This window comes from Bufo bufo, chromosome 1, assembly GCF_905171765.1.
Source record: "Bufo bufo chromosome 1, aBufBuf1.1, whole genome shotgun sequence".
In the NCBI taxonomy this organism is placed as follows: Eukaryota; Metazoa; Chordata; class Amphibia; order Anura; family Bufonidae; genus Bufo; species Bufo bufo.
Genome location: NC_053389.1, coordinates 482240281 through 482253672, shown reverse-complemented (window position 1 = coordinate 482253672; position 13392 = coordinate 482240281). Strand labels below are relative to the sequence as shown.

The following is a 13392-nucleotide window of genomic DNA, read 5'->3' as shown; positions in this document are numbered from 1 at the left end:
AAAAGCCCCTTTAAATGTTCGAGTGTAGCCCTATCCATATAGCAGTCCAACACAGGACCGGACTACTCCAAGGAGGCAGATTACTAACGCACCAGGGTGGTGGAGTCCTTGTCAAAGCTAGTTTTGGGTGGAGTCGGTGGAAATGTACTGACTCCAGCTTAAAAAACAAACAAAAAAAACATATTACTAACTTATAATTAGTCATTGCCCTGCTGGTTTGAAATACTAGGAGGACTTCTATTCATTTCTATAAAGAGGACTGTCGTAGGATTCCTACAATACGGCAATTAAAGGGACGGTGACTGCATTCAGATTACTACACTTTATGTAAAGAGTTAATATTGATTATTTTTATTGTTAACTTATAGCCACTTTCTTCGGAAAACAAACCAGATTGAAGAAAGGTGCCAGGCTGAGTCAAGTCAAAGAAACCAGTGTGGAATTCACAAGTCATTCAGCTGAAAGAAGGGTACAATGGGGGGCTTAGTGTGAACTCAGACTAAACTAAAGGGAGTCTGTCAGCACGCTCTCACTAATAGAAGTGCCAGCAATGCCCAACGTTACATGTTAACAGCATTGCAGCATACCTGCAGGGCCGCTGATAGGCCAGTACAGCTGGCCCAGTTGTACCGGGCCCGGCTGGCAGGGGGGCCCGGCAGTGGCGTAGCTATAGGGGTCGCAGCGGTCGCAATTGCGACCGGGCCCCTAAGTCAGGGGGGCCCACGGGGCCCCCTCAGCCAGGAGAACGCGGCCCCAAGCTGGTGAAATCAGATTCACATGGGGCGGAGGCGAGGCCCTGCATGACGCGCACTGTGCAGGGCAGGGCAGGCTAAGTAGGAGGAGGGAGGGGGAGTGGCTTCAGTTGAGGTCAGAAGACGAAAGAGGAAGGTGTGCAGCCGCCGGTACTGACTGACTCCGCCTCCTCTCCTGGCTGAGAGCTCCCCTCCTCGGCTCCTCCTATCCTGAGCCTGCGAGTGCGGCTGCCTGCCAGACTGTCTGCTGTGCTGAGGTGAGCGTGGCTAGCTGGACCATCCGACTGGACCAGGGTCCTGGTGGTCCGGTCCAGACCAGTTAAAGTGTGTGTCTGTGAACTGTGAGTGTCCCTGAGTGAGTGAGTCCGGTCCGGGGGCCCTAACCCGCCTGGTGGAAGCGCCGGTGGCGGTGACATAGTCAGTGATAACTAAGCCCAGCAGCCCCAGACCAGACCAGTCAATACCCACTCCTTTAGGAAAAAACTAATCAGTACTCTCATCACTCAGATGTGACTGCAGGCAGCACAGCAGCAGGCCAGAAGCGATCGATCAGCCAGGATTAATGTGCACAGCCTGGGTGGGAGGCCCCCCTTACCCTGGCCTTAGGCAAGTGACAAACTGCCCCCCCCTCCTCAATCTGAATCCACAGATCCCCTCCATAACAGTGCCATCCACAGATCCCCTCCATAACAGTGCCATCCACAGATCCCCTCCATAACAGTGCCATCCACAGATCCCCTCCATAACAGTGCCATCCACAGATCCCCTCCATAACAGTGCCATTCACAGATCCCCTCCATAACAGTGCCATTCACAGATCCCCTCCATAACAGTGCCATTCACAGATCCCCTCCATAACAGTGCCATTCACAGATCCCCTCCATAACAGCGCCATTCACAGACAACCCCCCAGCGCCATAAATATCACTTGTAGACAAATCTGCATGTTGTTTCAAGGCGGCGTCTGGGGAGGGGCCAAGGGCGGGGCCAGGGGTGTGGCTGAAGGAGGGATCAGGGGGTGGAGCTGAAGGGGGCCCCGTCATGTATGCTGTACGGGGCCCCATGATTTCTATCAGCGGCCCTGCATACCTGTATGTCCTTTTTGATATTTGTAGATGTGCAGAAAACAAACAGCTGCGCAGGACAGCTCCCCGATTCGATCGCCCACAGAAAGGAAGACGCCAGGAGCGCAGCAGAGGGTGCCTGCGCGAGAGTTGTAGAAGCATCCCCAGTGACGTCAGAGGCGCCCGCCCAGCTGGGCACTTGGCAGCTGTTTTCTGCACATCACAAAGGACATAGTTATGTCTGCAATGCTGTTACATGTATTCTTCTATTAGTGAGAAGGTGCTGACTCCCGTTAATGCTGAACGTCATACAGGGAGGTGCCGCACGTACCTTTGCTGGGCCTGTATCCGCTTTGTTAGGCTGGGTGTGACTGGCAGCTGCTGGTTGGGGTGAGACTTCGCCTGCAATGCCTTGCTGCCACTCATTTTTCATTCGGATCTGTAACACATTAATTTTACAGTAGTATTCGAGCAACAGAGACTGAAGGCTTTAATTCAGGACTACGTTTCCAAAGTACAAAACTGTAATTGTGTATCCTAGACTGGAGGACCTCAAAGCCAGAGTGAGCATGTATTGGGCATGGGCACTGACTATCCAGCCTAGTCCACAACTGCCATAGGGTCATTTCTATACAATAGATGTGGGCATAATGACCGCAACACAATTAGGCCTCATGCAAAGCACAGATACCGGCCGTCGGTGTCCCACGTTTTCACACGTCCTGCCCTGTTGTACAAGAATAGGACTTTCTTTTTGCGGGACAGACATCCGGCTGCCGACAGCACACAGACGACATCCGTGTGCTCTATACATTTTTTGCAGCCCCGTAGAAATTAATGGGTCCATGTGTGATGGGGATCAGATGTGGACTGAAAATACAGTCCTGTGCATGAGGTCCAAGTACAATAAACCACAGAATAAGCCAGGGGCAGCGGTTTAGGGACATGTAAGTGACATTCTGGGGAAGAACACAGATCTCGAGTGTAAGATGGCCCAATTATTAGGACACCACTCAGCACATCGCACTGAAGCCAATCAGAAGGACAGGACATTATCTGGCCAACCTGCTTAAAGTGTTTTTTTCCCAAAGATGACCTATCCTCTGGTCATCAGTATCTGATCGGTGGGGGTCACACCCAGAACCCCCACCAATCAGCTGTTCGAGAAGGTAGTGGTGCTCACAGTAGCGCCGCAGCTTTCTTCCAGCTTTTCCTAGGCAAGTGACGACACGGCGCTGTGCTTGGTGAGCCGCGAGAAGATTGCTGCACTCACAGGAGCGCCGGTGCCTTCACAAACAGCTGATCAGCGGGTTCCAGTCAGATACTGATCACCTATCCAAAGGATAGGTCATCAATGTAAAGACTCACAGAAAGCCCCTTTAATAATGCTATGTGGGGGCACTATGGCAGCAGTAATTCTGTGTGTGGGGGCATAACTACTGGGTGGGAGCCCAAAGGGGGAACAACAACTACACCCAGCACACCCTCTCTCTTTGGACTTTTCAAAAGTCGGGTGCTATAGAGCAGGAGGACCACTTTAAAGTGACACAGACATATTTAGGACCCGCATTACGTCTACGTGAAAATCCCATACATCCCTTTAAGGAGCCCCTGAAGAGCCCAGTCCTTGTTCCCAATCCATGGCTGCAGGTAATCCCCCGCCACAGCACTCACCTGCCTCCCGAGCCGCTCTGCGCTGGCTTCAGCCCGACTCCTATTTATACCCTTTTTGAATTCAGCGCGCACCTGTCAACGAGCTTGGTGTTGATTGGTTGTCGCCATAGAAACAGTCGCGGGTTCTCGTCACGTGATGTTATTGTACGTCACTATGCAGGAGAGCTCCCGGTTTGGAGGAATGTGCTCCGTTCCCTTCGCTTATTACATATGAGACGCTGACAACATGGAGGACTGGAGACATTTCTAATAAGGCTGTCGCTTGCTCCGCCCATAGACCACTGTGTATGGTTTTGAATGTCTCGGTCGTGTTGTTGTGGTGAGGCACAGACCTGACTGCGCGGCTTCCGGGTCCTAGTGCGATATCACTCCACCCCATAATATGTCAGGACGCCACCAGACTGTTTAGTATCCTGATAAGTTTCTTATTTTCAGAATCAATAAAGCAAAGTTTTGTTCCCCCGCCCCCATAAACAGGTTATAATATATTTTTGTCTCTTATGTGTTCATTGTAACCTCCCAAAGGTATTGTCCAAATTAAATGGAAACCCCAAAAGCAACAGTAAGGCCCCTTTCACACGAGTGCGTTTTCCGCGCGGGTGCAATGCGTGATGTGAACGTATTGCACCTGCACTGAATCCCGACCTATTCATTTCAATGGGGCTGTGTACATGAGCGTTGGTTTTCACATATCACTTGTACGTTGCGTCAAAATTGCAGCATGCTCTATATTCTGCGTTTTTCACGCAACGCTGGCCCCATAGAAGTGAATGGAGCTGCATGAAAATCGCATCCGGATGCGTTGCGATTTTAACGCAAGTAACTTAGCAACACAGAAGGGATTTTAGACAGGAAGTTGAGTTGCTCAGCATTTGGCTCCAGGCAGCACATGAGGCAGGAGTTTGCTTCTGAATTTTCCAGCCCTTGCGGACCATTTTACACCATGCCGAAGACACCACGGGTTATATATGTGGAGAGGCTCATTGTCCTCGTCCAAGAGAGGCCCTGCATTTGGGATACGCGGTGTGGGGACTACTACAACCGGTATAAAAAAGATGTGGCCTGGGTGGAGATAACTCGGGAGCTTTTTTCCACCATCTGGGAGAAAACCAAAGGGCTAAGCCGCCAGAATTTGGGTAAGTAGCCAATGTCCTCCCTAGCATAGCACATGTGATACGTTATCCTCCATAGCATAGCACATTTGATACGTTATTCTCCATAGCATAGCACGTGATACGTTATCCTTCATAGCATAGCATGTGATACGTTATCCTTCATAGCATTGCACACGTGATATGTTATCCTCCATAGCATAGCATGTGATACGTTATCCTCCATAGCATAGCACCTGTGATACGTAATCCTCCATAGCATAGCACCTGTGATATGTTATCCTCCATAGCATAGCATGTGATACGTTATCCTCCATAGCATAGCACCTGTGATACGTTATCCTCCATAGCATAGCACATGTGATATGTTATCCTCCATAGCATAGCACATGTGATACGTTATCCTCCATAGCATAGCACCTGTGATACGTTATCCTTCATAGCATAGCATGTGATACGTTATCCTTCATAGCATTGCACACGTGATATGTTATCCTCCATAGCATAGCATGTGATACGTTATCCTCCATAGCATAGCACCTGTGATACGTAATCCTCCATAGCATAGCACCTGTGATATGTTATCCTCCATAGCATAGCATGTGATACGTTATCCTCCATAGCATAGCACCTGTGATACGTTATCCTCCATAGCATAGCACATGTGATATGTTATCCTCCATAGCATAGCACCTGTGATACGTTATCCTCCATAGCATAGCACATGTGATACGTTATCCTCCATAGCATAGCACATGTGATATGTTATCCTCCATAGCATAGCATGTGATACGTTATCCTCCATAGCATAGCACCTGTGATACGTTATCCTCCATAGCATAGCACATGTGATACGTTATCCTCCATAGCATAGCACCTGTGATACGTTATCCTCCATAGCATAGCACTTGTGATACGTTATCCTCCATAGCATAGCACCTGTGATACGTTATCCTCCATAGCATAGCACCTGTGATACGTTATCCTCCATAGCATGGCACATGTGATACGTTATCCTCCATAGCATGGCACATGTGATACGTTATGCTCCATAGCATAGCACGTGATACGTTATCCTCCCTAGCATAGCACGTCATAGATTATCCCAGGGCCGTTTCTTGGGCCGGGTGGCCGCCCGGGGCGCTGTCAGAAGGGGGGCGCCGGCAGGGCACAGCAGGAGATGAGCGCTGCGCTTCCATTATGGAAGTGCTCACTCATCTCTATAGTCATCTGTATCGCCGTCCTGGACGGCGATACAAATGTCTGTGCTGCGGCAGGGGAGGGAGAGGTGTGTCCCCTCCCTGTTCCTCTGATAGGCTGCCAGCACTAGGCCGGCAGCCTATCCGAGGCCGGTGCAGGCGGCATGATGACGTCATCGCGCCGCTTGAGCCAGCGAGGGACACAGGCCGGAAGAGGCCTGCATCTCATCGCTGGAGGAGGTAAGTATAAGTTGTTGTGTTTTTTATATATATATATATATATATATATATATATATATATATATATATATCTATATCAATAGAAATAGGATTGGATTGGCTCACCCTCCAATTTATACGGAATGGGTGCTCCCCCTAAAAGAAAGATATCCCCAATCTTCTAGGTAGGTAGATGAACTATATGGAGGAGAGGGGCACACCTCATATGATGATCAAATGGAACTGCAGCCAATGCGTTTAAACTATTTATTTGTTACAATAAAATAATATACGGTACCTAAATAGCATAAAATACGTTCACTAAAATACAATTAATACATAAATAACTAGCTGTGTAAATTGAGAAAGCCAGTATAAATGTCACTGATATCCAATAAGATTGGTATATTTGATGGTGTTCAAGTTCAATTGCGCAATGGAAAATGCGCTATATCTCTCCTATTGTCGGGAAATAACTAGCAGCTATGGCTAGTATATTGCAATGTGATACAAAGTCTCGTATGTTACTTGCTGTTTGTTACGGCATATCAATTGATGCGATATAATGGCTTGGTGTGTATGAACACACTACTCACTGTTTGAAGCGGTATAATGTCCGGTCACTCGTGCTTGGCGTGGCGTCCCACGTGTTGCAGCACAAGAAGCCTCAGTTCCGGTCCGCTCTCAATATATGTGAGTAAGGTACTGTAGCAGGCAAAGAAACTGTCCGTTTTAGACGCCGGGGTATAAATGTTTTAACCCACTTGATTATCGGCGTTACTTTGGTGTCTGTTGGTTTAGACACAGATGGACTTGCATTTCTTCCTGATTGATATGTAGAAAGCGCTCCAGAAAAAACACAAGTGCACAAGTCTCAACTAAAGCAAGTAAGAAACCGCAGCGTATTATCTGCGCAACATTTGAAGTTTTTTCTGGAGCGCTTTCTACATATCAATCAGGAAGAAATGCAAGTCCATCTGTGTCTAAACCAACAGACACCAAAGTAACGCCGATAATCAAGTGGGTTAAAACATTTATACCCCGGCGTCTAAAACGGACAGTTTCTTTGCCTGCTACAGTACCTTACTCACATATATTGAGAGCGGACCGGAACTGAGGCTTCTTGTGCTGCAACACGTGGGACGCCACGCCAAGCACGAGTGACCGGACATTATACCGCTTCAAACAGTGAGTAGTGTGTTCATACACACCAAGCCATTATATCGCATCAATTGATATGCCGTAACAAACAGCAAGTAACATACGAGACTTTGTATCACATTGCAATATACTAGCCATAGCTGCTAGTTATTTCCCGACAATAGGAGAGATATAGCGCATTTTCCATTGCGCAATTGAACTTGAACACCATCAAATATACCAATCTTATTGGATATCAGTGACATTTATACTGGCTTTCTCAATTTACACAGCTAGTTATTTATGTATTAATTGTATTTTAGTGAACGTATTTTATGCTATTTAGGTACCGTATTATTTTATTGTAACAAATAAATAGTTTAAACGCATTGGCTGCAGTTCCATTTGATCATCATATGAGGTGTGCCCCTCTCCTCCATATAGTATATATATATATATATTACAAATTACAATACTGGCACAGACATAAGGGGGGCTGCTGGTACATTATAGGGGGGCTACTGGCACATAAGGGGGCTACTGCCACATGATAGGGGGCACTCTGGCTACTGGCACATAATGGTGGGGGGGCTCCTATTACTGGCACATGATTGGGGGGCATCTATGGGGGCTCTTATTACTGCCACATGAATGGGGGCACATCTTACTGGCACATTATTGGGTGGCACTATAGGGGCATCTACTGAGGCTAAAAAGAAGGGGTATTTTATATGGGGGGCTCTGTATAGGGGCATTTTATACTGGGACACATTATGGTGGGTACTATGGGGAAGGGGGGAGAGGAGCACTATGGGGTCATCTACGGGGGCACTAAGAAGGGGTATTTTATATTGGCACATTATGGGAACATTAGCTCAACTGGGGGCATTACAAGGGGGTATGTTTTGCACATTATAAGGAGAATTATTTCTACTGGGGGGCATTATGGTGGGCTTTATTACTCCCCCATGGTATGACCCCCTAGTAGCAGCACCATCCTCTCCCTGCTCTGCTATCCCTCTGCCATTTCTCATTATGATAAAGCACAACATCAGCTCCACCGAGCCTCCGGCCAAAGTGTTGAAGTGGCGTCCGAGATCCCCAAGGGCCAAGCCAAGTAATTGTAAGTTTTCATGTGGAGTATGTTTATGTTATACACATATAGCCTACACTGTGCCACACAATATACAGTATACCGCTACACCGTGTAGGGGTTATACTGTTTATTGTACAGCATAGCACAGAGGTTATATTGTCCGGCATGGTGTAACCTCCATAAAAAAAAAAATTGTACAGTAATCCGCCTTGCCATCTATGCTTTGAATCTGGTTTTATATGTTACTTGGTTTTTGTACATTTACTTTCGTGTGCTAGTTGAGACCTGCTGAGATTGGGTTTTAGTTAGTTATTAAATGCTAAAATTACAGTTTTTTGGTTTTGCACATTATTGATGATTGTATTTCATGACTACTCTTCTAAGGGTATTGCCTTCCTTTATACTGCAGTTCTCCTGTACCACTCTGCCTGCGACTTTTAGCAGTTTAAGCAGTAATTTATGATTTTCTTTTGCTCTCAATAAATCTTGTGTTAAGCATAAAAAATAAAATAAATATATGGTCAGACGGTTGCAAGTACTCTTCTGATATGATTTCATCGAGCAGTTTTGATGGGGGGAGGAGGGGGGGAGTTTTTTTGTCACTCACACTGAGAGAAATTTTACCTAGCATAGCACATGTCATAGGTCATCCTCCCTAGCATAGCACATGTCATAGGTTATCCTCCTTAGCATAGCACATGTGATACGTTATCCTCCTTTTAGGGCTCTTTCACACCTGCGTTCTTTTCTTCCGGCATAGAGTTCCGTCGTCGGGGCTCTATGCCGGAAGAATCCTGATCAGTTTTATCCTAATGCATTCTGAATGGAGAGAAATCCGTTCAGGATGCATCAGGATGTCTTCAGTTCCGGAACGGAACGTTTTTTGGCCGGAGAAAATACCGCAGCATGCTGCGCTTTTTGCTCCGGCCAAAAATCCGGAAGACTTGCCGCAAGGAATTAATGCCCATTGAAAGGCATTGATCCGGATCCGGCCTTAAGCTAAACGTCGTTTCGGCGCATTGCCGGACCCGACATTTAGCTTTTTCAGAGTGGTTACCATGGCTCCCGGGACACTAAAGTCCTGTTTGCCATGGTAAAGTGTAGCGGGGAGCAGCATACTTACCGTCCGTGCGGCTCCCCGGGCGCTCCAGAGTGACGTCAGGGCGCCCCAAGCGCATGGATCACGTGATCACATGGATCACGTCATCCATGCGCATGGGGCGCTCTGACGTCATTCTGGAGCGCCCCGGGAGCCGCACGGACTGTAAGTATGCTGCTCCCCCGCTCCTACTATGGCAACCAGGACTTTAATAGCGTCCTGGGTGCCATAGTAACACTGAAAGCATTTTGAAGACGGCTCCGTCTTCAAATGCTTTCAGTACACTTGCGTTTTTCCGGATCCGGCGGGCACCTCCGGCAACGGAAGTGCACGCTGGATCCCAACAACGCAAGTGTGAAAGAGGCCTTAGCGTTGCACAGGGGTGACCAATCCACGGCTCTCATTAATTCAAGAATAGGAGGCAGCTGGTGCCGGCAGCGGTATAACATACTCGGCCTCAATAACAGGGCATGCGATCCGCCGAACTGTGGAAATTAACCCCTGTTATCGAGGCCAGGTATGTGATACCGCTGCCTCCTATACTTGAATTAATGTGTTAATTACATTCAATGGTGGCGCAGTGCGCCACCCCAGTATTATAAATTCTAACCATTGGTGGCGCAGTGCCCCCCCCCCCCCAAGTATTAGTATCATTGGTGGCAGTCGCAACAGGGTCTCCTCCCCCCTCTTCATTGGTGGCAGTTCCGATCGGATCCCCAGCAGTGTAATCCTGGGGGTCCGATTGGTTACCATGGCAGCCAGGATGATACTGAAGCCCTGGCTGCCATGGTAAGCTCCCTGCTGCTGTGTGTATTATGCACAGGGCAGCAGGGAGAGTGTGAAGTCCTATTCACCCTAATAGAGCTCTATTAGGGTAAATAGGACAAGGGTTCTAGCCCCTAATTGGGCTAATAGTAAATAAAAAAATAAAAAAAATACTAAAAGTTTAAATCGCTCCCTTTCCCAATTTTACATATAAAATTTACAAAAAATAAACATATTACATATCGCCATGCCCGAAAAAGTGTGAACTATTAAAACATAAAAAAATACTTCCGTAACAGAAAAAAAAATCACAACCGCGCGATGTATAGCTTGTGGCTACTGGTAGTCATACTTTTTTGATTTTTTCTGGCTCTTTGTGTTCGTAAGGTTGGCCACCCCTGGCATAGCACATGTGATAGTTTAGACAACTTTCACACTCTCGTTTTGGCTTTCCGTTGGTGAGATCCGTTCAGGGCTCTCACAAGCGGTCCAAAACGGATCAGTTTTGCCCTTTATGCATTCTGAATGGAAAAGGATCCGCTCAGAATGCATCAGTTTGCCTCCATTCTGCTCTATAGGCGGACACCAAAACGCTGCTTGCAGCATTTTGGTGTCCGCCTGACGATGCGGAGGCAAACAGATCTGTCCTGACACACAATGTAAGTCAATGGGGACGGATCAGTTTTCTCTGGCACAATAGATCCGTCCCCCGTTGACTTTCAATAGTGTTCAAGACGGATCCGTCTTGGCTATGTTACAGATAATACAAATGGATCCGTTCTGAACGGATGCAGACTGTTGTATTATCTGAACGGATCCGTCTGTGCAGATCCATGACGGATCTGCACCAAACGCGAGTGTGAAATTAGCCTTATCCTCCATAGCATAGCACATGTGATACGTTATCATCTGTTGGATTGTATATTTAGGTAAATTTTTCTTTCTTGTCTTTTTATTACAAGTCCATGACGTCAAGAATCGTTGGCGGAGCTGCAGGGACCAGTTCCGCAAAGAGATGCTGCACCAGGGGCGGAGTGGTTCCGGGCCCCCAAAGAAAAGGCCATATATGTTTAGAAAACAACTCATGTTCCTCCGTGAGGTCATGAAGCTGCGTCCGTAAGTGAATTCTACATAATGACCACTACATGTTTATCCATACTCGCTGTATGTAGACTATGTAGGTAATGTTATAGGTTAAGAATGTTGAAATGGCATATTTGCCGATAGCAACCATTCAAATTCCTCCTTTCATTAGCAAAAGTAGGTGACCAACATGACAAGTGGATTAGGATTTGTTGCTATGGGCAGCTATGACACTTGATTTCCCCAATGTAGCTAAATGACCCCATATGTAATATGTTGGTTATTTCATGTAGTACTATGTGCAAAAAGTATTTTGTTGATGATAGTAATATGTGACGTGAATACTTATAAAACAAAATACTGTTCATATAGTAATGTACTATTTTTGTTATATTTTTTTAAGAACTGAGGACAACCTAGAGGAGGAAGGGGATGAGTTGGCCCCGCAGCAATCCAGTGCCTGCGAGAAAGACACTCCCTCTGGGCCAGTGGAGAGTGCCCCAGGACCCAGCATCGCACCATCCAGGCCTCTAGCTGCACCTGGAGGCAATTCCCCTCCCTCTTTGGCTCTACCCAGCCAGGCCAGACGACGGGCAATGCCTCCTGCCGAATCTCTGATTAATACACAGGTTTGGGATTATTTATCTAGAGCCCGGCAGGAGGATCATTTTGACCTGTTTGCCTGTAGTCTGGCCCATTATTTGCGCCGGCTGCCTTCAGAACGAGTTCTGAGAACCAAATCGGCTCTCGGAATCGTTCTGGATGCTGCAACTACCCCCAACGACCCTACCGAAATGTTTGGGGCCCTGGAAAATTGGCGCCTCCATGGGCACATGTTTGGCCCCCAGCCAATGCCAATTTCCCAGGGCTCACAGCCTCCACCACAACTCCCTCCTCCAAGGGGTCATTATAGGCCACCTAGTCGCCCATATGGCACACATTATCAGGTGGATTCCTCATATGGGCAGCCTGTCCCCACCTCCTCACAAGCTGCCTCATCGCAGTACTCTGGGCCCCCCTTCCCAACCAGCCTACCCTGGCCCGCAGTTTCAGGGCACACCCGCGCCATCTGGGCGTTTTATTAATTTGTGAATTTTTATTATGCTTTATTTAATTTATTTTCAAAACATGAAACCTCAAAAAAAAAGTCGAGATGACTAATGTTTATTTTAAAATAAACACTTTTATTTACCAGATTTTTATTGTTACTTCACTTTATTATATACATTGCATAATTATATTTATGTATCACCAACACGTACACCACATTAATAATAGTATAGTACTAGAGTACTATAGTATAGTACTGTAAGTATACTGTATAGTAAGATATACTGTATAGTAAGATACTATACAGTAGTCTTTCCCAAATACACTTAACTATATATATATATATATATATACTTGTTTTCTTGATCACTTACACAGACTATTATTTATGTGGTTTTAACCTACATCTTACAATTTATAAACTTTATTTAACATATTTTTATTAATTATACATATATACATAACATGTTATCCACAATATAATGTCCTTTAAGCACACGATAGTAAACACAATACAGATGGAGTTATGTGCCATGACACATGTAATGATAGTTTTGTGGTACATCAGAATAAGGCTAACTACAACTTTATTTATGATGATGGGAAAGCATGCATCCATTTTTAGCGACATTTTAAAAATGTCTATGAATGAGGTATTAGTACATATTTCACATAAAGTGAAATATATGTAAACTCGCAACCCACGTCAAGGGTCCTCATTATCTTGCGAGTCCCTAACTAAAAAATACAAAAGCTAACTAAAATATATCCATCCAGATAAAAGAAATAACTGGCAAAAAAAAACCGTCCATGAGTCGAGTACTACTGCTGAAAAGGGAATGAACTGATAGGGGACATAAAATAATCAGAAAATAATTCCCGCACTCTCAGTTCAGCAGATCCAGATCTTCTGAGTTAGAAAGTGTCTATTCCAGATGGCGGCCTATAGACTTGGGCGTCTTCATCAGGTGACGTATGTACGTATGTAGTTGTGCAGCACTACACATGCTTTGATGACCACATTAACATTTTCTGGGGACAGCTGTATGGACGAAAGAAAAACCCGCCATTTACCAAAATACCAAAGGCGCACTCCACAAACCTGGCCCAAACCTCGCCTAGGAAAGGGAAGCATGAGG

General features: G+C 46.2%; 1 protein-coding gene across 1 annotated transcript; it reads left to right on the top strand.

Annotated features, from left to right (window-relative positions):
• The first annotated feature begins 404 nt into the window (after window positions 1-404).
• LOC120985022 (uncharacterized FtsK-like protein DR_0400) lies at window positions 405-12288 on the top strand. The gene is made up of 3 exons (XM_040413481.1): window positions 405-469; window positions 11083-11236; window positions 11607-12288. Exons 2-3 carry the CDS (start codon window positions 11136-11138, stop codon window positions 12286-12288), a joined length of 783 nt encoding a protein of 260 aa, XP_040269415.1. The 5' UTR covers window positions 405-469; window positions 11083-11135.
• Window positions 12289-13392: the final 1104 nt, after the last annotated feature.